This window comes from Rissa tridactyla, chromosome 5, assembly GCF_028500815.1.
Source record: "Rissa tridactyla isolate bRisTri1 chromosome 5, bRisTri1.patW.cur.20221130, whole genome shotgun sequence".
Lineage (NCBI taxonomy): Eukaryota > Metazoa > Chordata > Aves > Charadriiformes > Laridae > Rissa > Rissa tridactyla.
Genome location: NC_071470.1, coordinates 50,386,230 through 50,413,097, shown reverse-complemented (window position 1 = coordinate 50,413,097; position 26,868 = coordinate 50,386,230). Strand labels below are relative to the sequence as shown.

General features: G+C 41.4%; 1 protein-coding gene across 10 annotated transcripts in view; it reads left to right on the top strand.

The window, feature by feature from the left end:
• The window catches only part of SNCA (synuclein alpha), a 201,809-nt gene that overhangs the window by 64,808 nt on the left and 110,133 nt on the right, over positions 1-26,868 (top strand). For 7 of the 10 annotated variants that reach the window (XR_008466728.1, XR_008466730.1, XR_008466727.1 and 4 more), the window contains exons 1-4: positions 5,547-5,767; positions 7,491-7,636; positions 14,005-14,046; positions 21,605-21,750. Coding sequence is in view for 3 of the 10 variants with exons in the window: in XM_054203722.1 (XP_054059697.1) it covers positions 7,516-7,636; positions 14,005-14,046; positions 21,605-21,750 (309 nt within the window). In the remaining 7 variants the exon portion in view is untranslated. Of the gene's footprint in view, positions 1-5,546; positions 5,768-7,490; positions 7,637-14,004; positions 14,047-16,349; positions 16,591-21,604; positions 21,751-26,868 lie in introns of those variants that run through there. The other 3 variants (XM_054203721.1, XM_054203722.1, XM_054203724.1) reach the window with 3 other exon arrangements.

The window sequence follows — 26,868 nt, the reverse complement described above, 5'->3', positions numbered from 1 at the left end:
GGTCGGAGAGGGAGAGAGGCATGAGCGCCCTTTGAAGATACAGGGGACACCCTGAACGCGCTGCGCCTGCCTTCCCTCTGCCGTACCCATGTAGCTCCTCGTTACCCTGCTGCTCAGCGATGCTACTACGACCTATGGAGCGGTAAGATTCTCTGAAGTAACTTCTGGACCATTTGGGAACTGCTTAGCAAGTGCTGTGCCTGCCTCCTTCTGCCATACCGATGGGGCTCCTCATTACCCTGCTGCTCAGCGGTACTGTTACAATCTATGGGGTGGTAAGACTCTCTGAAGTAACGTTTGGGACATAGCGAGGCTTCGCAATAAAGCTGAATTCACTGCTTTTTTTCTCTGTAGCAAGGATTCACAATAAAGCAGAGTTAACCTTTTTTTCCTTTGTGTGGACTCCGGTTTGTACGTTGGAATCTTTAAAAAAGAACCAGTTACATGTACTTGTTTAAACAGTTTGCTAGTGACTGACTTTAGTATCTAATTAAAGCTGCTGCCTTCCTGGTGTATCTCTTGAGAAATGCTGCCATCCAGGTAATTAATTTGCTGTGCCTGCACTGGCTTAGATACCTGTATTTGCAGCAGGCTACTTCATAGCATGCAGTCTTATCATTGACCTTGGAGACATCTGGTGCTGGCCTCCTGGTCAAGCAGGATTTGGGACAAGCCAGGCGTCAGACCTGACCCTGCATGACAATTCCCACTTTTCTAGCATTAGCATTTTCAGTTCTATGAGATACTGCTAACATGTTGCGTCGCATGTGAGGAAGATGATTCTTTATTTCAGTTACAATCAATCCATCGGTGCTGTGTAGCAGGAAGCATCTTAAAGAACAATCAACACTGATTTTGCCAGGCACCCTTAGGTCAGCCTCATCTGATGTACTGGGTGTCTCTAAGTAGAAACACGCTGCCAGATGGCCTCCTTGGCACTTAAGCTCTTGCTTTTCAGAGTACAGCTTTTCTTAAGGCCCCAGGTGCAACAGAGAGTTGCTTTGCCCTTCAGCACTGAATTTGTAGCCCAGATAAATTAATTAATTTATGAAATGTTATCATTGCCTATGCAAGATGTGATGTCTCAGTATCTTCATCCTTGACTGCAAGTAAAGGAGGTGAAGGTTTTGCCGCGTACAGAGGTGGTATAAAGCTGAGAGGCCCTGCTTTCTGTTGGTTAGAGTCATGTCAGGATTAGTGTAGTTGGGCTGATATTTACCAGATCAGAGACATACATCAACCTTCTTTAAATATATGTATACATGCACACAGGTACGTATGTGTGTACATACTTCAAATATGGTATTTTGGCATATATATCTGTATAAATTAAAACATTTTAAATGTATATACCTTGTAAATATTCTCTCTCCCATATACACATATATCTACATCACCCAAAATGGCTGATCTATGCCTGAGTAGCTTCTGGGGAGAAATCTTACTTTTTACTTAACGCTAAAATATTCTGGTGCACTTGTCTTTTCAGAATGTTTATATTGTTCATATTTGGAAGAAGGAATTCGAGGTTTAGCAGCCTCAGTTGAGATATACATTTGTTTTTATTCAAATGCTCTTTCAGTTCCAGCCTAATTTGTTCAAATGTTAAGACTTAGGGAAGAAGCCCTCCTTCTTCCATGGTCTCCACCCATGCACCTTTTTCTCGGTTAGATCTCTGATGCATCCACCTGCACTGGACATGTTCTGGCCTGAAGCTGAACATGGCTTGGCCTGTAGTTTGCAGTCATGAGATGACACATGCCGTGCTGTGTGCACCTGAGCTGACAGCAGGAAGGACTAGACCAGTCGTCTGATCTGACTATGTCAAACACAAGGGCTGGAACCGCAGAAAAATGCGGTTTCTGAGAAAGAACCTGATGCCAGAGAGGAGCAAGTAGATCAGAAGCAGAGAAGAAACAATAAGAATAAAGGCTGGAGCTAGGTCTGGTCATGGAGGCCTATCTCTGTGAAGCATTCTGTCCGTGCTCTGGTTTTCATCTGAGCTGAAGCATTCTTTATGCACAAAGACATCGAGAATGTTGATCTGAATTTCAGACAAACCTGCGTCAGCTTTATTTGTGTCTCCTGTCAATGGTTGCATGGCATGACAGCGGATATCCAGTGACCCAGCCCATAGTTGTCAACCAGTTATATCTATGAAAACAGTTCAGGAGCAGAAATCTTTGCAATAGGAATGGATTGGAAATGGCAACTGCTGCATAATAATGGATATGAATTTTAAGTTAATAAACAGAATGTTTCCACTGGAAAACTAACTCTGAAATAATAACTTTCAGCTTGACTGTATGAAGGCTTTAATACGTAGGCTTAATTTTCAGTTGAGTAAACATCACTGGAAACACCACACAAGTGAGGCACATGCAAGCTCTGGAGTGTTACATTACACCACTTATGAGCATGCTAAGTATTAAGATAATGATTTGCTAAACCTCAGGCTTACCTGCAAGCAAATGAGAGGTCATACTCAACTTTTTTTGAAACTGAGCATGTTTTTGAGTTCTCAGAAATAGCTCATGCACACAGGTAGTTACAGCATGGTCAGTGATGACAGCAATGGCCCACCGAGGGACCTGAGTGGGAACAGAAATGCAACTGCTGTGATGCCAGAGTCTATGGAATGGTCTGAAGTCACAGTTACATCTAAAGCACTGCACATGGGAATATGTTCCGTAAGAAATCCAAAGGCTGAAATATATTAGCATAAAAATTGCACTGCTTCACACAGTTAACAGATTTATCAAACTAAGACCATTTCAGAGTATCTGTACTCAGTAGGCAGACCCTGCAGCAGAATAATCAGTGTTACCTGTGAATAGCCTGCTCTAAGACAGGTTTCTTTCATACCACAACTTTTCAGGTTTTCAAAGGTACCTTTCTTCTGAGTAACATCATCGATCCATTACGTGGTAGCACAGGCAGCCTGTGTGAGTCACTCTGAATAAACAGGGGAAAGCTTTCAATTTGGTATGTAGTGTTCAAGGGGAGCCCCTTTCCAGTGCTTCCACACGAAGAGTTGAATTTTTTAACCTGAAGACAGTAAATTCTGCTCAGTTTTACTCTGCAACACTGTTCAATTGTCAATAATTGTTCTTTTCATAGTGATAAAGTAGATTTACTTGATCACTAGCAACTAAACCAATAAGTTAGCCTGCAACGCAAGGTGGATTGAAGGAGTTTTTATTACTATTTAATTGATTTTTGCTCTAGATGCTCATGCAAAGTAAACAGTGTCATTAAATAAAGATTTGTTTTAAATGCAATCAGTGGGCAATCTGCTTGCTACTCTCCTTTCTTCAGACAGGAAAGGCTTCAGGGGAGAACTTAGTGTGATACTAATAGTACTGAGGAGACAACCTAAAAAAAACCGCACCCAGATATTGTAGACAATGTGGTTTAAATAGGAATTACCTTGGAGATGCAATGCTAATTCCCTACCATATTTAATTCTGTTTTCCACTTAAGTCCCATCCATTTTCGGAATGAAAAATTTCTTGTGTCAGTGTTCATACTCTATTTTTTTTCCTTCTGTGCCTCTTACCCTCTGATTTAGAATTTAACAGCTGCTTATTTTGAATACTGCAGCTGAAATTTTAAGCTTTATCTCTGCTGTGGTAACTGATCCCTCTTGCCTTTACCTCTCTATTTCGAGCTGCATGATTTTATTAACCGACAAGCTGTTATTTTGTTTAACAGCAAAACATAATGCCTCCCTTTGAAAAACACATGGCAAAAAAAGAAGCCTTGCAAAAGCTAGGAGTTGCAAACATCTGAGCTCTTCTTTGGAAAGTTTTCAGAAATAGAGCCATAAATATACGAGGATATTTATCATACTAGATTCTCTGTTATTGCTAACATAATTAGATAAAATAGGTCTATCCAGATTTATATCAGCATAATAAAAAGCAACATTTCATGCTCACAGTCACTTCAGTGCTAGAGAAACAAAAGGCTTCTTTAAATCTGGAAGATAATAACTACATAAGGAGTGCAACATTCACTTTAATTCTAATTTAGGGTCTAAGTTTACTGGCCTGGGTAGTAGAGAGTGACTCAGGGAGTGGCTTTCAATAAGCCAATTTATATAGTAAGCTATATAAACTGCTGGGCCAGTTAACGTGTGGAAAGAATATGATTTTGATTCACTTTGATTTACTGACTGAAACTATACCTATTTTCCTCTCCTCCAAATTGGGAGGAAGTAGAAATAGCGTAATACTACAATAACTAGTTCTTGCACTACTAAGTATGAACACACTGCATGGGATGAATCAGATGAGGCACCTTATGCAATTTAATTCTCGGGCTCCTTTTTTTTTTGGGGAAAAAAAAAAAAGGCTTTCCTTGAGGGCAGAATTTTGAGGGAATGATTTATATTCTCAGTCAGCATCATCTTACACAAAGAAATAAAATACATTGCTGAATGCTTGGTTGATTAAAACTGGTAATGGAATGAACCAAAAGAAAGTTTACCAAACAGTATAGAAATACTAAGGCTTATAAAGAAACCTGACAAGAAGACTCTGCACTACGTGTTCAGCATGAAAACAAAACCAGGGATGCATCAGCTGTCTGCACGGGATGATGGATGAAAGATGCTCCTTGCAGCTCACAACCTTGTATCTATACCAGGTTCTGTTTCTCCTTTTGGAGTGCAATAAAAACCAAACTGTTTCTGTAGGTCTTGCAGGATTTTATACAACACATGAACTGATGTACAGAAGCTGAAGGCCCATCTGTTCTAATGCCTTGTCTCCTACTGGTCTTGGCTTTTCATGCCTAAATTCTGCTACCGAAATAGAGAAGTTTGATAGCTTTCCCTTTCCGGGGAAAATGTGATTTCTATGCATCAGATTAAGACTCAAGTCGCAGTGGCCACGGAGTGTATGGTGGAGGATGCTAGTAGAGGTGTAGGGGTCAGGTAAATCTGACAGGAGTGAGGGGGGCTTCTCACATTGTTCCTAATTTGGGATGAAAATTGTTGTGTGTGTGTGTGCACTAGGGTTAAGACTCAAATTACAGCTGCAAGCGCATCACCTCCCATACTTAAAAACGAGCTGGGATCATGAATCTTGTGAGAACAGTCACATTGAGCTCAGTCACTTAGGGCCGAAGGTTTGGAAGTAGAAGCAGCTAGATGCTCGGGGAGATTTTCTAAGGCTTTGGTGAAGTGAAAGGTGAAGGGAAACGCAGGTGTACTGCAGCCGCCACCAACAGCTTCCTTACACTTCTCTGAGATGTGGTGCTCCAGCCTCTTGAGCGGGTGGTGGGTGTGCGGAGTCACAGAGACACCAAAGCTCCCGTTGACCCTCGCTCGATCCGCGCCGACGCGACAAGCGCTCCCAGTTTACCGCGCCTCCCGCCTCGCTCCCACAGAAGACGCGAGTGGGTGGGCGCAGCCCCCGCCAGAGGGTGGGCCGGGAAAAGGCGCGGGAGGGTGGCGGGAGCCTCCCTGCCTCCCTCCGCTCCTCCTTCCCTCCCTCCCTCTCTCCTTCCCTCCCTCCTTCCCTCCTGCGGCGCATCCTCTCTCCGTCCCTCGCCTCTCCCTCACACTCGCCGCCTGCGGGGCTGCCGTCGGGGGTGGCTCCAGCAGACCCGGCCTGCTCTCCCCCGCCTCGGGATGTGCTGAGGAAGGGGCAGCTCCCCTCGGGCCCCTCCGCGCCTCGCCCTCCGCCTCCCCGGCACCCCCTCCCCACCGCCCCACGCCTCCTCGGAACGGGTCGGTCGCCGGTGGCGGAGGAGCACGGCGGTAAGTGGCGGGGCGGCGGCGGTGCCCCGGGGCGCCCCGGGCTCGGGGAGGGAGCGGAGCGGCGCGGCGCGGCGGGGGTGAGCGGCTCCGCGCCGGTGCTGCCCAGGGCTGGGCTTTCTGTGTCTGTAGGGGTGCCTGTATGTGTATAGACACATCCATAGAATTATATCTATATATATATATAAAATATTTTTTTTATATATATATATATCCTGTCGAACGTCCTCTTCTGGGCACGGGGGAGGGAGGAGAAGCCGGGCGCTGTGGTCGCCTTGTGCCGACGGCGTGTAAGCCAGAGCCCCTGGGTGCCCCATATGGTGCCGTCGCCCTGCGCTCCTCGGTAGGTGCCTCTCTCTACATGGACGTATGTGTATGGTCACGGCGCCCTGCCCTCTCTCTCCCTCTGCAGGTGCCTGGGTATTATTTGATATATATATCCACACCGCCCGCCCGGGGTCCCCAGGTGCCCCCGCAGCTGCTTGTGGTGCTGTCCCCCGCCTGGGGACAGGCCTGGGGACCCCCTTGGTGGAGGAGCTGGAGGGTCCCGCGGGCTGGGGCCTGCCTCCCCCATGTCTCTGTGTGTACGAGGCCCCCCAGCCCCGGGGTGACAGGTGCGGTAGTCAGTTTGGCTGGAGCGCAAATACTGCCTTTCCTCACATACTCATCACGAGTTAGTAGAAAGCTGCAGCAGCCCAAATGCCTTCCTAGACAGCCATTCCTCCTACTCAGCCTCCGGCAGAGAAAAGAAAATAGCAGGCAGCACTTCTTTCTGTGTAGGTGGAGGAGGAGAAAGGACTATCGGTAACAGATTCGTTGAAGGGACTCTGACTCCTTGGTTTTAATTACTATTTTATCTGTTCCAGTGTAGCGCTGGGTTGTATAGCTGCCACAGAACTCACTTGCTAGCTTTAGTGCAGTGCTTTTAAAATCCTGCATTCCTGCTTTTGCTTTTTAGTAAAATCTTTTCTCAGTCCTGATACTTGCAGAGAACCCAGTCGGGAAAGCTCAATTTCCAGAAGAGTGACAAGGACTGTACAAAATGCTGGACTACTGGAAAAGCAGCATTTTCTGTTTGCTCCAGTCCTTCTGGATTGTAATGGCGGTTTCTTATAACATGTGAACATTTGTCATTTAGAAGGTGTGTTTAGGGTTTTTTTTTTAAGTTGCTAGTGTTTCTTTAAGTTGTCTTCTTCCTCTGGATGAGAGGTCTAGTATCATCAAATCATGGGGCTAAATCATGCAATCAGAACATAAACAGAACTGTCCTTTGGAGGAAATCATGCCTTGGTAGGCAAGGAAGGGACTTGTCATATCAGTGAATCCATTTTCCAAGCAGAACTGTGTTATCGACAACGTCTCCGTAGGATTCTGTGAAAACAGGATCCCCAAGCTTTGCTTGGATTGAGGGAACTGCTCTGTCAGTGCTGTTTAACTTGCTATGTATCAGAGCACGTGAGAAAATGTAAAGGTGTTTGACATAATCGTACTCCTTTTTAGTGATTTGAGTGTTCTTTCTACCTGAAATACTGAGTGCAACCTCATGTACAGAGAGGTGTTTGTGTATTGCTGATACAGATGAGGATGAAAGGTACATAATATGGGGGTATAAATAATGTAATTTTTAAGTAATTGTGATCCAATTCAGTTTGAATAAAATTTTCTTTCCTTTCTGGGATAGAAAGCTGAAAGTGTACTGTTGTTTTTTTTTTTCTTTTTTCTCTAGAGCTCTGTGAAGAAACTCTTCAGCCATGGATGTGTTCATGAAAGGACTTTCCAAGGCAAAGGAGGGAGTCGTAGCAGCAGCAGAAAAAACCAAGCAGGGTGTGGCAGAGGCGGCAGGAAAGACGAAAGAGGGCGTCCTCTATGTGGGTAGGTAGGCAGCAGAGATCACGCTGCTGGTCGGTGTAGCCTGACGTTCACAGCTGGATCCTCATCAGAAAAATATGTAATCGCTCATAGGAGATCATTGCAAAACAAACAGGAGGAGAGCTGTGCCCTCCTGAGCTCCAGTTCTCTGAGGCCAAATGCTTGTTCTTAGGTCATTGTGTTGTGCTGGCCACGCGTTACTGCTGTGTGGAGCCATGTCTGTAAAGCCATACTGAATGAGGTTGTGTCATAGGAGATGCCTCACAGTACAGGTCACTAGCTGGCACTCTATTCAAGAAGTTTGCTAGGTTAAGGCTGAAGGGGTAGTTGGTACTGTAAAAATAGGTTTTTAAAAAAATACGTAATAGCTGAAGTGGAAGACAGCTTCACAGCATTTCTTAGCACATGTGGGTTTTAAGTGGGATTTTAAGAGAAGAAACATGTGAGATTAATTCAGGAACTGAGCATCAGCCATGCTGACTGCTTGGCATGTAGACAGTAACATTTTGTATGGCAAAATGTCATCTCCTCATCTTTTGAAATTAACTTAATGTTCTGTACTTACTATTGCATATCATAGCATTTTCCATGAATTCTCAAGGAAGAGCCACTACTGCTAATGAGGTAGGGCAGGTAGACCCCAGGGTAGCAAAGCAGTTGTTAAGTGACTTATCTAGGCCACACAAGAATCTTGCACAGAGCCAGGGATGAAGTTCTTCTCAAATCCCAGATCAGTACTTTGATTGCACAATCATCATCTTCCCTTAGCAAGTGTCAGGCTTTAGAGGACTATCTTGCAAGTGTTGCCATGAAATATTCACGAGAAAAGAATCTGCCAAGACCATATGAAGAAGTGGTCATTAAAAAAAATAATTATGGATCTATTTCTCCTATTCATCAAATAAAGTTTGTCTCTAAAAGAATGGAGGGGCAAAGATACTCTTTTCTGTAGGTCCTTTCTTTTGTGCTGATTTTGTAGCGGGTTAATTCTGTAATGGACGCTGCGTGTACCTGGGGGAGATGTGCACAGATATCAAAGAGAAGTTAAACGGAGTTGAAAACCAGAGGCATTTCTTTTAAATGGGAGCACTGAGGCCTCTGCAATTCCAGTGTCTTTTCAGGATTCCCTCTGCCCTTGCGGGCTAGTGCCAGTCTGTAACAAATTATTTCTGCTCCGGGTAGTTTGGGCTACTCATTTGGAATACGCTTTTCTTCTGCTGAGCCATAGCAAAGCTTGGTGCTCTTGCCAGCAGAGATGGCAGTCATTTTGAAAACTAATTTCAAGATGAATCTGTTTTAAAATGAGTGTCTGCTCATTTTCAATATATCAAAATAGATGTTCTTTCACTGTACATTGTGCTTGATATTGGCATTGTTTTTCAGGGGTAGGGCTTTCTTTTTTTTTTTTTTTTTTTAATTTTGTTTTCTTGTAGTTCCTGACCATGCTTTTAGGGTCATTGATTTCTTTGTATTAGAAACCTGCATTGTGTACTGAATTAATCTTTGTGTCTGACCTGTTCTCTGGACCGTAATAATATTTGAACCTAGTTCTGCTCCCAAAGGCAACAGATTTCCTCTTGTCTTCAGAGACGCTTTTGCTGAGGTTGAACTTTGGAGGGCAGGCTTGCTATTTACTTCAAGAATAAAATATTGAGGGCAGCAGAGCCCTGAGCCCGTATGGGGGCCTGTGCATATGACTGTAGTAATGGTGAAGGATCCTCCCCACAGCAGATGCCTGCTTTTCAGGAGGGAAGAGCTATATGCGCAGTTTCAGCCATGCAGCTAAAAAAGCCTTTGCCTGGAAGCTGTCTCCAGGAGCTCTGGCAGCTCATGTGTGTGCCTGGCCGTAGCTGCTTGTGGGGAGCCACGGTTTCCCCAGCTGCAGTTTCAACAGGATCAAGTAGGGTAAGGGGGAAACGAGGAGCTGGGTATTTATCCGTCTACTTCCAAGCAGGCAGCAGGGGCGGCTCCGCTCCTGAGCAGCGTTAGCAAAGGCTGGTGTGATAATCTCTCAGCCCTGTAGGCTGGTAATGGTTGCAATGCCAAAGGTGGTGAAACCCCTTTATGATCAGAAGAGAGGGGCAGCACACTGCATTAGAGCTCCTGAAGGTTTCTCACTCCCTGTCTTTATAGTTGGGTTTTCAGATAAAAATTTCACAGCTGGATTATGCTGTGAAAGCTGCCTGACATCTTGCAGAAAAGCCAAACAAACCCAAACCCTAGCAAAATTGGGCTGAGAGCAACCTGTTAATCGTTTTCAGTTTCAAGAGTCAGCTCCATAACGTTCAGCCTTCCATTGCTGCTGGAGAATTAGTAAGATGCAAAGTCTTTGGTCCAGATCCCCTAAGTGATGTAGTCTCCCACTGAAATCCATGTAATTTATGTAAATATGGAAAACATCTGGACCTTTCTGTTAGCCACTGTTAGCTATTATGTGAAAGATTGTAACATAATTCTACCTGGTAAGAGTTCTATTAACAAAAGCTGCTGCTTGGGATGAAATGTGGGATTTGGGTTTTTTGTTTGTTTGTTTTTTCCGCAAGAAGAGTTCCCTTTGGCACAAGGGGAAACTTAGAGCTCTGACGGAGTGGAGGAGTAACTGGGGATTTTTTCCCTTCTCCATGCTGAAGTCTGTTCTTTCTTCCCTCAGTCCAGTGTCTTTGTCCTGCTTTTTAATACCCAAGATACTGTTTAATACAGTCTGTAGTGTGTTTTTGCGCTTTCAGGTGTTTTTTTTTCCCTAAACTCCTTTGCTGATGTAATTCAGCATTGGCCAGCTGGAATCAGCGTCTCTGTCTTGACTCATACAAGCACAGCCTCAGGACCTTTCTTGCTGTCAAACAATGGCCTGATCGTCGATTAAAAAGGAGGACTGGGGCTCAGTGGTCCTGTGCTGCATCGTGTGTTCTGTAAATTTAAAACTGTGTCTCCATATACCCTTCAAGAACTGTTGGTGTGAAGCAGTGAGGAAACGAGAGCTAATGCTTACCTCCAGTTGCTTTGAAACCAGGAACTGAGAGTAAGAAGGGTGCTCTTGCTTGCTCAAGAGCTCCGCTGAGCCCTGTGTGTGCTACCAGAGAGCTGAAGTATTTGCTCAATTGACTCTTGAGTGCATGTTCAGTGCTCAGGAATGGACGTTTCCAGTCTGATCATTTTTGGTGTGTTATACCCAGGCAGAAGAAAGGAATAGTTTATCAGGAGTTGGATGACTAGCAAATGAGTTGTTTACTACTCCCTGCGCTTAGCTGGCAAGTGGCCTTCGAGTAGAACAGTGCAGTCATGACCTATTTGGCAAGACCATCCAAATTCCTCTGCTGCACTCTCTTTTCATAAGGTTTCTTATTTTCCTTTGGTAGTAGAAAAGCCAGTGGAGTAGTTGAGGGACTCAAGGTCTGTCTGGTGGAATAATGAGCTTCAGCACTTGGGGCTAATTGTTCTCCTTAGACAATGATTTGTCCTTCCTCTCATTTGGGTTTATGTCTTGCTGTCTTTAACCAGCTCTGACTAAGCAACCTGAATCTCAGGGAGGGCTTGCTTGGAATAGTCTGTCTCTCAAAAAGCCTGGAAATGAGTGCATTGCCAAACTGCTGTTATATGCTTTCTTTTTGGCATAATGATGGTGATGATAATAAATAATGAAATGAAGAGAGTCTATTGTATTTTTTTTATAATTACAAAAAGGCAAAAATTCTGGTTTTGGCTTCTCCCTCCCCTTGCACAAATGTGTATTCCAGCATGGAAAAGTAGCATTACAGTGCACTGCTATTGCTCCTGCATCACCTAAGTGGTATAGGTCAGTGTCAGGTTCCTTGGTCTTTCTGTTATCCCTATTCTGATTCCTCTGTTCCCTTTGTTATGCAGGGTACGATGAGCAAGATTATTGATATTTTGGGAATGCCAGAATGAAAGACAGCTAGTTTCTCTCAGAAACAATGTGGATGACCAGCTTTCCTTTGTTGCCAGTCAGAAGTCGTCCTACTGAATTCAACTGTTGTTATTTATAGGCCTGTTCTGGCAGATCCGAACGTACTTCTAGATCCTGTTGTAGCTGTGACTGCAGAAGCAGCGACTTCCATGCAAGTGTGCAGTAGTGGGGCAAATAGTAGTGAGCTCTAACATATGCTGTAAGGTCTGGACCACCACTTAGCTGGTTGTTTGCCAATTAATGGATTTGGCTATACATATCTCTGTTCTGTTTGGGTCTGCAAGCTGAGCTTTCATTAAAGAAAAGCCTGTCTTCCGCTAACAGAAAGAGGCTAGCATTTCTGTGTTAGTTGTTGTTATAGCAGTGTTACATCATGGTAAATGAAGTAAGAATCAACTTGCATATGTCTCTCCGGAGATGTGTGCATTGCAGAGGTCCTCAGGGAGTTCTGTCGTACCATCCATCTCTTACCAGCCCCAGGGAACCGAGTACTTGCTATTCACAGGTTTCCATGTGTTTAATAGCATGGCTTGCAGACAATAACTGCAACAAGATGAATGAGATATTGGCCAGGTCTAACAATGCATTTAAAAGCATATGCTTAATATTAAGTGTTCTGCTAGACACACTGTAAGCCTGAAATGGTGTTTAGTTTCTTTCTAGAAGTCAGTAGAACCATTCTCTGCTTGGATTCCAGTATGTGTCCCAAGTGCTTTGCTTTTTAGGTCTCATGGTGCCACAAAATTGAGAGCCAAGGTCCTAAAACAAGTTCTTAGAACCTTGGATTTAGTAAAATGAATGATTCTTTCAATGGTAAACATTTTCAATGAGAGAAAACAAGCTTTTTAAAAGAGAAAATCACAATAAACCGGGGGGTGGGGGAAGAAGTCTCAGCTGTTTAACCTCTTTTTTAGCTAGTTAAAGGAACATGTCATTTTACTTGATGCAACATTTTTTCCTGTTATTTATCATGGATTGTTTTTCTGCTCTTGTTCGTGGGTAGCGCAACCTTTTCAATGCTGTAATCAGTCTTATAGTGCCACAAATAGCTTAAGTTCCATAAATTGGCACTAGTAGCAAGTATGACATGTTGATGAATGAACTTGTATTTCAGTGTGTTATTGTAAAGAATTGTGGACAAAGTTGCTTTCTTCTAATATATTTCTGCTCATACATTTCCTTCTAATATATTTCTGCTTATATTAGTTTGTATATGATTTAACACATAGTGTTAAGGTAAAATTATATAGATGTGAGAAGTCTGAAGTCAGAAGTATAAATTATAATGTCTCAAATACTGAATGACATACAAAAAATTGCCTTACAAATAAGGTAATTTCTGTGTTGATAATAAAAAAAAAAGTCATCTTATCTCTGGCAGACTAGGGTAAGGTGATAAACTAGGAGCCATAAACTCTGTCTCTGATGCTTAATTGCACATTGTTGGGGATCATAGTCCACAGATGGATACTAATCCCTGAAATGTAGCCAGATTATAAAACCTGTCAAGGACAAGTAGAGCTTTGGTAGGGAAAAAGACATGTAGTTTCGTTTCCAACAGCAACATGTGCTGATTTGTTTCTCTTCCTGTTGAAGACATGAGAGATTCTTCCCTTTCATGCAGCATGGAAAAAAGTCATGATATTTTTACATGGGTGTTCCAGAAATAGGTTTGGTCTTCAGGCTGGCAGTTACATCACTTACACGGGTCTTGTGTTTTGTCTCAGTCTCGCTCTAGTACTAGCTCTATGTTGCTGTCTGCAGAATATTTGCATGAGTTGTCACACCTGCCTGTGACAAGGAGGATGCTGGGACGCAGCAGACATTAGGTTTGACCCTGGTGGCATTTTCATGTTTGAATCCTATCTACCATTTAATGTTTCCCCTTCGCATTAATTTTTGTCTAAATCTGGCTAGCACTTCCAGCTCCCTGGGGTTTTAACCTCTAGGCCTTTCTGTAGTTCAGTAACCGTTGTCAATCCCTGCAAAATGAGATCTGGATAAAAGTTTTAAGATGAAATTTTAAGGATCTTCTGGAAACTTTGGCTCTGATCTTCTGCAAATGCATGCATGAGTCTCATTAGGACATTAACTGTAACATGGTTTCTGTGTGGAGTCATCCGCGTGAGTTTGCAATGTGGGAGGCTTAATTAACATGGCTATTAAGAAAATGGCAAGGAAGTCAGTATGTACAAGAAATAAACTGGAGAAGAGTTTCCAGTATTATTCCCATTTCCACAGTCAATATACATTCATGCAGTTGCTCTTTATTGATGGTTTTGCCCTTTCCCTTAGCTTGAATGTCTCTTGAATTAATTTTAATAATCTTAAGAAATACCGTATCCAACTGTATGTAATCTATATATTCATCCCCCTTTATCATCCATCTAGTCTTTGCCAGTACTTAAGAACATGTATTTTCAACTTAATATTGTTCTTTGTTTAGGTTCCAGGACCAAGGAAGGAGTTGTTCATGGTGTCACAACAGGTAAGACAATTATTTCTTATTTTCAGCTGCTTCCCTACGTTTAACCAACTGTTTAGCTGTTAAAAAATCTGTATATTTTTTGAGGCCACTCTAGTTTATGAATGATAGAAAAAATAGAAAAATAGAGAGGCAGAAAGCAACATTCCTTTTGTCAAAATGCATACACTGTTTTACAATCAAATATGTAAATTTAATGTAGTTGTTTCTACGTGAGAAGGGTTTTTTGAGGGATGTTCTGAATCAAAGTCAAGTTGTACTATATGAGCCAGGAGAGACTAACGAAACCAGATTCCTAAACAGAAGGCAATAACTTGCTTTTGCAGAAATAGATAAATTGAGGGTTTTTATCTTGTTTGATAATTGCTGAAGGTAAAATATTCTGTGCTGGAATGTTATAAATTAGTTGGCGTAAAAAAGTGAAGTCTTTCTTAATTTTATTTTATTTTTTTTGCTGTGAAGAACTTCAACCTATAGGAACTGAAAGCCAGGCTTGGGTGTCCAGGTTTGTCTCCTTGGGATCTGAGGAGGCAGAAAAGTGGGAGTGGAGTTGAGAAGAGGAATACCACTGGAGGAGGACTTTGAAAGGCAAAGTAGGGAGGCACTTGGGCATGTGTCAGGAGGATTTTAAACTGCTGATTTCAGAGCTCATAGTCAGAAAGGACCAATGCTAGTGGATGAGTCAGGAATTACTGCAACAAATAAAGGAGGGGAAAATAAAGTAGAAGGAGCCTCCTTCATACAGTAGGGACTGTAAGAGCTAGGTAGAAAGAAAGAGTCCCAGGGAGTGTTTGCAGTTAAGGCAAACAAGATCAGCAGCATTTCCATGCTTAAGTCTTTTAGACTATCTATAGTGAAGCTGGGATGCAAAATGGAGTTTCACCTTTGCAGACGCTAACTCAGCCCTGCTGTACAATCGCTGCTGTTAACTGCAGTCTGTGTGATGATACCCAGGCTCTGGGTTGATGAAGCGCATGATGAGATAGAAAAGGAGGAACCTGTGTAAGCACCCTTACCAAGGGCACATCAACCGACCCCTCGCAGTAAGACCTGCATTAAGACCAGCGCTGAGAAGAAACAACAGCAAGTTATGGTCATCGGTGAACTCCCTCCTGAGCAGAATGGAGGCACCCATTTGCAGACCAGACCCTATTTTCAGGGAAGTTTGCTGCCTCTCTGGGGCATAAAAGGTTCAGGAGCACAGGTAGTTCTTTCCTCAATCCTCCCAGTAACGGGGAGAGACTTTGGAAGAAACAGGTGTGCCCAAGACATCAATACCTGGCTCCAGGACTGGTGCATTTGCCAGGGTTTTGGCTTTTATAATCATGGAAGAGTCTTTAAAACACAAGGTATGCCAGGGCCTGATGGGATCCACCTGTCCCCGTGAGGAAAATGTGTCTTTGCTGGTAAGCTGGCAGGACTGATTGAAAGGGCTTTAAACTGGCGCATCTGTGGCTGCAGAGAATTCCATGTGAACTTGATACCCAAGTATCACCTGTACTCCTAGTGGTTCTTCATCCCAGCCCAAGGTCTGTTTCCAGCAGCACGGAGATAGCGCAGTTTCAGGTGAGGTGCGTTTGCTGCGCCTGCAGCCGTGCGGCCACTGCCTCACCACCCCCTCCATTCCTGATCCTCGTGACACCTCAGTGTGTCCCACTGGAGCTGGTGGGGTGGGAAGGTGGAAAGGAAATGGCCTACAGGAAAGAAACAAATTCCAGAGTTTCAAGAAAAACTGATTTGAGTTTCTCGCAGTTATTAGGGTTTTGAAAGGTTTTTTAGAACTGCCTAATCTCTCAGTAGCAACAGCACTTTCAAACTTTGAAGTTAATGCCGGGCGTGTATGTCCATATTGGCATTTATACACTGGGAAAGAGTAAATCTGCATTTTTAAATTGATTTGCAGGGATCATCGTAGGTATGAACTGAAACCATTAACCAATAATTTGTAGTAAGTGGCAAAATGAATTGAAGTCTTTGATCTCTACAGAGTGCAGGAAAACCTCAGCTGACCATAGTGCATTGAATAGAATCTGTAATTTTCTGCTGTAGAATACAGGACTTCTGCAGAAAATGCATGGTCAAGAAATTTAAAGTGTTTTTTCCCCCCTAAGAAGTTAGAAATCAAATAAGTAAGGGAGTAGAAAAGGATTTCTTTCTTTTTGTTCTGTGTACAGTGGTGTTATCATTCCCCTGTGCTCACATAAGCCAATGCAAAGGATAAACAACTGTAGGTAAACTTAGCTTGGCAGTACTTAATATCACAACCCAAATGACTGAGAAATCAGTCAAGAGTATTTTTAGTAACAAAACTGAACAGAGTATCTATGGTAGTCCTTCAGAGTTTAACCTCGGACTGAACACGCATGTGGTTGTTAAGAGGTTTGAAATCTCAGCTTGTTAGACCTCAATTAAGAGAAATATTCTGAGGGATCGTGACCCTGTAACCAGTAGAGGACTGCAGTAGAATGAGATCTGAGGCACGTATGTCTAATGTCATCACAGATGTGGGAACAGCAACTGACAGCGCCAGCAAGCAAGTTGATAGAGGTGATGTTCACCACGCTGGGCTTTGGTAGGATAAAAGTCAAGGGCATTTGGGCATGTAGGAAACTTGCTGAAGGACTGGGACTCTATAGTGGGCTAGCTTAGTGGGGAACTTCTTTCTGTCTTCCTGAGAGAAACAACTGATCTCGAATGCTGTGAGTATCCATGTTGATCTGATTGCAATATGCGTAGTGAGATGGGACATTTTAAGTAGATGAATAGAATTTTTGACAGGTTTGAAAAGATGTAAATTTTCTTCTGGAAGATACAAAACAGACTACGAAACCAAACATATGGAGAGCACATCTGTTACCTGCTGTGCCTATGAATAGAAACTTCAGATGAGTTACTGGGAATTTTAGGCAAAACAGTGGTCGGTCCTCACCCGCTTTAGGAAATGGGTGACACAAAGTGAAACACCCAAAGCTTGGGAATAATGGGTACTGTGGCACAGTTTGCTTCCTTCTGGCTTATTAAACTCTTTGAAAGAAGTTTGGCTGTTGAATGAAAATGGAAAATGAATAGAGGACATGCAGGTTAACGTGTGGCTGTGAGAAGAGGAGACCTAATGCAGAATCCAGGAGCACGGTTTCTAAAATGAAACAGTATGGGCTTGGTAGTGTAAGAACAGAGGAATTGCTTGGGCACATATTCTGAAAATAAAAAAGATTTTAAAATTGCAAGTCTGTTAAGAGTTGTTCTGGCAAGCAGAAAAGGTATGTAAAAACAGATTGGGGCTCACTGTAGTGAGATATAATATGAAGACACTGAGGAATGCTAGTGAAGTTTTTTTAGAACTCAAATTCATTTAAATCAACGCTGTTAAAGTTGATATGACAAAGCTGCAGTTGTAAGGACCGACTTGCCTCTTTTCATAGGACTAGGAGTTCACAAGTTCTGGTGATTTTATGGTGCATCAGTGTGTTAATATCATGTGAAACAACACGTTTTGTTATGTGACTAAAAATGATTCAAGAGGTTGGAGACAGTCAAATGCAAACTAGAATCACAGATCAAAATGAGTGTGTGCTCACAGTTGTGCAGTCAGTCCTTTCTCACTGTCTGAGTTCCAAGGTCTTGCTGGTTTTGCTATTTTTGAATAGGCTGTGTTTTAAAACCTGTTGTTGGTAAAGGGACTGAGCTGACACACCTCCAAGTGCTAAACAACTAAATAGACTTTTCGGTCAGTTGCTTTCCAAACCCAAAAATATTAAACTGAGATGTTTCTTGCTTTAAACAAAGTATGACCTGATTGTACCAGGTTTAGTGGCATTGAGACACTGTAAAATGAGGATACCAGGCTGTGATTCACAGGAGTACAGTAAGTGTGTTTTTTGTCAGGTCACTTTTTCCCAGAAGTTCTGAAGATGAAGCAGCTTTGCTTATTGGTTTTAGGGGGTGTTAGCTTATATATCTGACTTGGCTTGCCTAATTAACGTTTCTACTGGCCTTTGATATTTAGTGCAGTAAGAGTAATTTCATTAATTCAGAGAAATCCTGTGGTTTTAATCTCCTTTTATTGTTCAAAATTCTTCAAGCAACTAATTCTCATTCTTAATGGCTCCAAAGTTTTCACATTGATAGCGTTATGTTACGCAGTTGTCTATAATAAGTAGAGAAAAGAAAGATTCAATGCTAGTAATTTTTGTAGAGTGCTGTAATCAGTATTAGAACTTCAGTTTCGAAGTTAGCCTTGGCATGGTCATTGTAGACAATCCCAGGATCATTTACTGGAATGGACAGTCTCTGCATAGATGGACAGAAGTAATCAGGCCAAAGCACGGCAGAGCCCTGCAGAAGCTGATTTACTGTTTCTCAGCACTGTGATGCAAAGCAGACATCAACTTTACAAAGACTTAATGGCTTAAGATCATTAAACAACCTGATATTCAGATTAATGTAATTAGTTGGTATCAGCCCCCTGCATTCTGAACAGATTTGTTTGTGCACGCTTAATGCTTTTCCCCTGTTACTACTTAGTGTAAGCAATAAAGTACATGAGACTGGAAACCTGTTTTGTTTTTTTCTTCTCCCGTCACTAGAGTTCCAGAGCTGAAGGGTCACCGGGCTGGAGCTTATTTAGAGAGTCACTCTGGTAATAGGAACTTTGATAGTGTTTAGGTATACATTAGAGACACACAGGAAGACTCTCTCTTTTTCCTACTAGTGTTGAGTGCTTTTGCAAATCTGTGCTAGGTGTATAGTTTGCTGGATTTATCTTCATGGCTCCAATTTCTGAAGCAGTGTATGAGAGATCTTTCAGGGTACCTCCTGTGATAGCTTTCTTAGGCTATGTCTGAAATAGAAGTAATCTTAAATATACTGCTTTTATTACTGTTATTGGTACTTGTTGTTCCAGTAACAGTACTATCGGCCTGATTCTTTGCTTTTTCGTTTTGTTTGCATGTACTAAGCCTTTCCTAGGATAACATATTTCTGGGAGGAGAAAACAGACTTCAGACAGAGCTTTCCCAAAACACTCTAATTGTGGGAAGGGCAGCCACTGGATAGTTGCTCTTGGTAGGTGGTTGTACTTGCCATGACAAAATAGTCTGAGAAATGTGGGTTTTATTAATGGCATCAGAATCTGGTGCATCCATCGTGCACCCAGTTTCACTGTATTTCTTGATATCTTGCTTTTGAGGTGCAGGTTTTTTAAGATCTTGAGCTGATGAAACTAATTATGGCTATTGACAATGAACGCAGTGCAGCCATGCTTTCTCATTTTATCAGAAGGGAGGAGCCCGCTTGAGAGCAGCTGAACATGTGATCCTTTGTCACCGTCAAGCCTGATGAATTTGTCTTTTTAAATGTTCTGCCACTCAATGTATTTTGGAAATGGGAGTTTTCAAAACAGTGTGTGTTGCTGCCATATAAAAAATTAACAGAAGAAAATGTATATAAAAAGGATCTTGATTTATGTATCTTCTGTTGGTTTTGTTTTCTTTTTTTTTCCTTCTCTCCCAGAAAAGGAACCAGACAGAGGAGAAACAAAAAACAATATTGAAACTTACCCAAAACACATCTCTCTTTTTTTCTTTTCTTTCTTTTTTTTTCCAGTTTCTTGGGGAATATCACTTCCTTTAAAACTGATTTTTGCAAGATGATACTTTTTTTTTTACATAGCTCTGTTTGAGATTTCTTCTAGACATTCTAAAGAATATCAAAGTGTTAACAATTTTCTGTCTTATAATGTTACTCAGTTTGTTTCTGAAAGACTCCATGCATGATCAGATTTTAGTATTCTTTGGAAGATATGATGGGTTACAAGGACACACACCTTAAGATACATGTTTGCAAGAACTAGTGAAAAACTTCCTGTATAGATGTCATGTGTAGAATCCAGAGCTTTTGTTGTCTGTAGCTAGTAATATTCCAATGAGTCATCTTCATGGATGTCTTCCTGCACTTACTAGCCTAATGTGAAACCTTCCCTCAGGGTAACATTTGCTTTTTAGCAAAACCCACTTGACTTTTTTTTTTTTTCTGGAAAAAGCGTGTCAATAGAGTACTGGAGGGCTACAGTGAAATTTCTCATGAATTTGTATCTTATTAGCATGTATAGGTTGGAAGATCTTTGGAACAGACTGTTTTTCTGTTTCTAGTTTCAGACAATGCTGAAGTCCGTTGCTGTCCTGCTCTATAATGAAAGCTCCTGAGTTTGGTCATAATAGAGATAATACTCAATTGGTTACTAATTTTTCACTTTAACTTAGTTAGAATGAGCATTAAATGATCTGCCCCCATTTTCAGTCAGCAGATATTTACTAGTTGGGTCATTAATAAAAGTCACCTATTAGGCACATTGTTTACCTTTCTAACAACTTTTCCTAATTGTTGTTGCTTAATGTCAGTCATTGCAATCTATGCTGTGTGCCCTGTGGTGTGGACAGATGATAATCTGTATGTAAAGAATTAAAGAAATCTAATTTATCCATAGAAAGTCCTCTCTGTATGTGCTTCCGAAAAGAGTCTCTGAAAGGGTGGCCTATCTGCCAAGCAGACTCCATCCCATGCTCATAAAGGGTGCAAATAGAGTTATGAATGCATTTTATGGATCAGATGGGGTTTGGGCTGGAGGAAAGTATAGGATTAGTTAGAATTACAAAGTTATATGCTGGACACTTTTGAAGAAAAGCCCCTTATTTAGATGAGTAAATGTGGGTTTTTTTTCTGAAAATCTGTCTGTGTAACTTTAAGGCCTGAAGTCATCTCTTTTTGTAGAGCGGTTTCAGTATAGTGCAAGCCGCTGTCAGAAAGAGCCCTTGGGGATGAATGAGCAGAAAGAACCCACTAATATTCTGAAAGGTAGAATGGCAACTGCTGATGTATATGTAGGCTAAATGAGTTGTTGTTTCCCTGGGGCTTTGAAGTTAGCTATTAATCCAGTTTGCTTTGCTGTCTTTGGCATTCAGTCTATTGTAGATTAGTATGTTACGGATGGACGCATCAGCAGTGAGGCAAAAATCTCAGAGAACCAGATATAAAGTTGTATTAGAAATTCTCTGAGCAACAGTAGCTCTGCTTATTAGTCAAGTATATTTTAAAAAGTAAAAATAGAATAATAATCAATGGCTTTTGAGTCTAGTGTAAATATTGTCTTCCTTGCCCTGTAACATGCAGCAAGTGTTTGGTGGACTAACTGGAATACATTTCCAAACTGGGATATATTGAATGCAATTATTATACATCACATAGTGTGTTGGGCATAATAAGGGCCTTAAGTAATGACTTGTCTCCCCTTAAGTACAGTTAGACATGAATGAAAATGTCAAATGTCTTTCATGTGAAAGAAATTGAGCCGGAATAAGGTGTTTTTTTTTTTTTTTTTTACCTCTGCTGCTCCGGTGTTACCGGATGGACAGTCTCATTTCTTAAGATCCACTTGGGGTGCACAAAGTGTAAGTGGCCTTATGGCTGTTCATGATGTTGAGCTGTCAGTGATAGCTAAGATTCTCTGAAAAACTTAGAGCTCCCAGAGCTGTAATGTGGTTTTCCATCTTCTGCATCTCCTCAGTGGCCGAGAAGACCAAAGAGCAAGTGTCTAATGTTGGGGGAGCTGTGGTGACAGGGGTGACGGCGGTGGCCCAGAAGACAGTGGAAGGAGCAGGGAACATTGCTGCAGCCACTGGCTTGGTGAAGAAGGATCAGTTGGCCAAACAGGTTTGTTTATTTACAGTCTTTTCCAAATGAAGAGGTGAACGATGAGTGGCCTCCCTGAACTGGTGGGCAGATGGAGTGTTTCCTTTTGTGTCTGTCAGTGGTATGAATGCAGGATGATTTGTGTTACGCTAAACAAATGAGCAGCAAAGAAAATATCTGCTGTTTATAGCTTGTATTTTGTGTGACCTTCAGGATTTGGCACTTGAGTAGGACTGGGCATCTAGTTTTACTGTTCTGCAGAGTCTTATCAAATGTGGATTGCTTTAAATATGTTTAAAGTGTGATCTAGTAGTGATTCTGAACTCAGCAGCCTCTCATGGGGGGCCAGCAGCTGGAGGATCACTGTACGGTTGAAGGGGAAGATAACTATTTTTCCAAATAACTGAGGATTGAAAAGTTACCTGCTAGACCTGAAAGGTCAAACAGTGAATCCCAGGTTAACAGCACAATTTGTATCCTCTGCAGATGAAGAGCAGAAGGGATCATGTACCAATCCACTGATGGGTTAGATACATCGCATTTAACATCAAGATCTATTTGGAGAGTTGCTGTCTTCCATTAATATAGTGACACCAACTCAAAAACGCCTCCGAACTACTCTGAACTCTTCAGATTGAATTTGCTCTAGCTCATACTATAAACCAGCCTGTGCATATTTTTCATTTCAACACCAAGGTGAACATTAAGTATTTGCACAATACCAAGAGTTACTACACTTTTATTGCTGATACACTGCAGTCATATTCTTTCACTTATACTAGGTGAAAAGTGACCCCAGATAGGTGGTGGGAATGATGCTTTCCAAAATGTGTATAGTGTTGTTTGGAAACAAAAATAACCCAGAAAAGACAAATACCTCCTTTTTGTACTGTTTTCTGTATGAACATTTAAGTGTTAGGAAAAAAATAAGATGATGAAGAATATTAGTATTTGCACAAAAATATGGGTGTTATGTGGATTCATCACGAAGAAGTTCTATGGTGTAGCTTATTTCCAGTTAGCATCCAGAGGAGCTGTTAAAATTGAATCCTTAAACTCTTTTTTTATCCTTATTGAAGTGTATTCCTGTCTGTCTGACAAATCCTATTGGTGCTTTAGTTTGGGAGGAAAAAAGGGGTATTACATTGTGGTAGGCATTCGCTCCACTGTGGTGGATTGGTCTTGAAAACATCTCACAAGCGATTTTGTTCTCTTTCAAAGCAGTTTTCCTGGGGGGCTTTTTAGTCCTTTTTTTGTTCAGTGATAAGTAAAATGTTGCTTTTGATGTGCCCGTGGTCCTTTGTAAAAGCTATGTTGAAGATTTACAAAATCGTATGTCTAATGAACTGCCAGGGGATACACGAGTATTGCATGGCCACAGTAGTCTATACCCTTAGCTTATGCTAAAGCTCTTTCGTAGTTTTAAGCTGAGAATATTCTTTTCTGTTCATAGGTCTTTGAACCCTTTAGTCAGTGTCATAAGGATCATCATTGCTGTAATATGCAATTGCGTACTTTAGTGTGGACCATACCTAATATTTTTTGATTTTAATATTAATGTATATATATAGATCCTTATAAGGTATGAAGCAAATCTCTGCTGACTTTCATTTAATTCTGTTCTGTATATTGTAAAGCTTAAATATGAGTCATGATGTCTGTAACAGAATAAAATCACATCTGTGAAATTACAGAACATCCATAATGTACATGCATATTATTCCACAGGCCTATAAATAGCATAATTATTCTGAACCAGTGCTTTGTTCTTTAGATACGCAAAACCATTCATTTGATTCTTGATACTGGTATTTTTAAACTAAGATTCTCAGTCACGTATGCATTATAGCCATCTAACTGATTAGTATCTGTGGCTCTGAATGGACTGCTCTATGTCTCTGTCCCTTATTGGTTTCACAAGGGATAAATAGCCATTTCAAAAACGTTAACATCAAAATTCAGTCATGTAAATATATTCTACAATGTAGTATTTCTGCATTTCTGTGCAGTTCAGAGATACATGAGATTGATTTTGCTTGGATTTTCCAGGTAAACCGACAGTTGGGTGGAGGCCAAGCGTGGGCATTCAGAATACCAGTGGGACACAGGTGCCTTGTAGGAAAGAGGGTGGGTCTTTCTGAAATAAGAGAAGGTACTAACCAGGCATACAATCAAAATATCAATGTAACTTTGTGGTTTTTATCTCTATGAGGTTATGTCTCTTAAGGCTGTGATATCTTTAGTCTACTCTCAACTCTGAATAAGAGATCACCAAGTAAATAATGACAGGAGCAGAGGAAATGGTCTGAAGCTGCGGCAGGGGAGGTTTAGATTAGATATTAGGAAGAATTACTTTACTGAAAGAGTGGTCAGGCACTGGAACAGCCTGCCCAGGGAGGTGGTTGAGTCACCATCCCTAGAGGTGCTTAAGAAACATCTAGATGTGGCACTTCAGGGCATGCTCTAGTGGCAGAGATTGTAGGTTGTTTGGTTGGACTCGATGATCTCAAAGGTCCTTTCCAGCCATGAAGATTCTGTGATTCTGTGATCACAACTAGCAAATTCATTGATTGAGCTTGAGTATGGCTAGCAGTGCATTTGGCAGGTTATTCTTCCTATAGACATCTATTTGGCATTCTCCTAAGTCAAATACCTGTGTATCCTGTGCGCCAGATGAACGCTTACCTTGATTACACAGTGTAAGCAAGTCATGGGCTTTAACAGGGAATTGCAAATAAAGCTTATCCATTAAAAGTGAATAGAAGCATGATTACAAACTGTTTCTCCACAGAAGACTAAAAGGCATTAGCCAATAGTGTATTATTTTAGTTGGCTTCTAAACTTGTAACAAATAATTTCTTCCAGTTTACATGGACCTGCATAATTGAGTCCAAGTTCCCCAGCTAAGTGTAGCAAACAGTGACCTCCTGAGGCCCCTTCCAACCCAAATTGTTCTGTGAATTGCTATAATGGCAACTGGAGGAGTTTGCTTATTTGCCATAAATTCTAGGATTGGGGACTGTGAAATAAAAATGATCACCTGCTTCCAAACATGGGTCTGGAAGCCAACCTAAACTAATGGGTATTGCTGGGATCTGCTGCTAGTGATCTGCTCACCTGCATGAAAGCCTGTAGTCTTGTGAGGTGACGGGCATTTTTCTTGTGCCATGATGGAAGTCTGGTTTTGACTTTAAATGCAGTGAAAGCAGCTGTAGCGTTTGTTGTATTGTTGTATATCCTGTGGATACAACAATATGCAGGTTGGATGGGGCTTTTAGCAACCTGGTCTAGTGGAAGGTATCCCTGGCCATGGCAGGGGGTTTGGAACTAGGTGATCTTTGAGGTCCCTTCCAACTTTAAGCATTCCATGATTCTATAATATTTATGCAAAGGAAACAATAAACAGATTCTTGGCAAAATGCTTTCTTGAGAAGTTTGTCTGAGGTTGCCTGGTGCCACCTTTAATACTGGCATGCTTTGGACCATGAAGAACAGGTTTAACCATCCAGCTGAGGCCAGGCTGGAGGGCTGCTGTCACACCACAGTGTCACCTACCCACCCTGGGCAGTGCAAAGTGACAGCTGAGACTAGTGAGCGACAGGGCTGATGTGACAGTGCCCATCTGAGCACTGCCTGGGGGATTTACATTTTGGCAGAAACTCAGTGCTTAACACAGAAAGGGTGGCAGCAGCTTGTAGGCTTGTATTCATTTTAAAAGAGTTAACATACTGCAAGTAGTGTTTTAAAAATGACAAAACAAATCTTATTTAGATTCCAAAAGTTCTTTTATGCATTGCCAGTATGCATCTATTAAAAAAAAATTTCTAATGCACGCTAGCATTTAACATAGAGCCTATTAAATGGATTAACTTTTTATAAACTAGTTGTAAATTTAAGCCGAATTTTAAAAATTAAAATTTTAAAAATAATAATGCTGTTATTTGTAATCATTGGGACTCTTCCTGAAAGCAAAAAAGAAGTTGCTTCTTTTTCATGCTTTCTTCTCTCTGTTAAGAGAAGATAATAAACTGAAGTACTGGGTTATACAGATAAAACGTTTGCTTTAAATTTATTCTGTGCCTGTGCGTGTTTTATTTCTGTGTACAGTGAGAGTATGCTTTTAAATTACTTGAGTAAAAAAAAAAAAAGGCAAGATTAATGATAATTACATTTACTGTAGAAATGAACATGTTTTTTTCTAAGTTAAGAAAGCTGTGAAATCCTTTGAATATTCTATTTTCATCTCAGCATAAGCGTATAGATCCAGATAGTATGGAGAGGTACTAGCTAGTGGATACCTAGTGTATAATACTGCCTGAGGACAAAATATGGATTATAAAGTTTATTATTTTCATATAGGTAATTAACTAATTGAAATTCTTAACCTCATTAAATTCATGTTATTTGGTTCTCTAGTAGCTCAAGAACAAATCTCTCGGTAAGTTCTATGATTTTTGTGGTGAATAATTTTATCTATACTATTATAGCACCAAAAATCCCACTCAAGCTGAAACCTCAAGGTACTTGAAGTACTACGCAAAGATTTTTCTGTGCTGTAGGTCTTACTAAAGCAAATAGAATAACAGGCCTTGTCCTTACCATGTTTAGCATCTATATGGATCGTGTTTGGTATCTGTGTGCACTAAATACTTTTTCTTTCTAGAGTGTCTCTTAATTTAACACATTTACAGTAAATAGCACTGTAAACACAAACATAAAATTAACAGTAGCAGAGAACATATAGATAGATAATATACTGTTGTGGTTTAATCCCAGCCAGCAACTAAGCCCCACACAGCCACTTGCTCACTCCTGGAGAAAATCAGAAGAGTAAAAGTGAGAAAACTCGTGGGTTGAGATAAAGACAGTTTAATAGGTAAAGCAAAAGCCGTGCACCCAAGCAAAATAAACCAAGGAATTCATTCACTGCTTTCCATTGGCAGGCAGGTGTTCAGCCATCTCCAGGAAAGCAGGGCTCCATCGCGCATAATGGTCACTTGGGAAGACAGAACACCATAACTTCGAATGTCTTTCCGTTCCTTCTTCTTACCCCAGCTTTATATGCTGGGCATGACGTCATACGGTATGGAATATTCGTTGGGTCAGCTGTCTTGGCTGTGTCCCAGCTTCATGTGCACT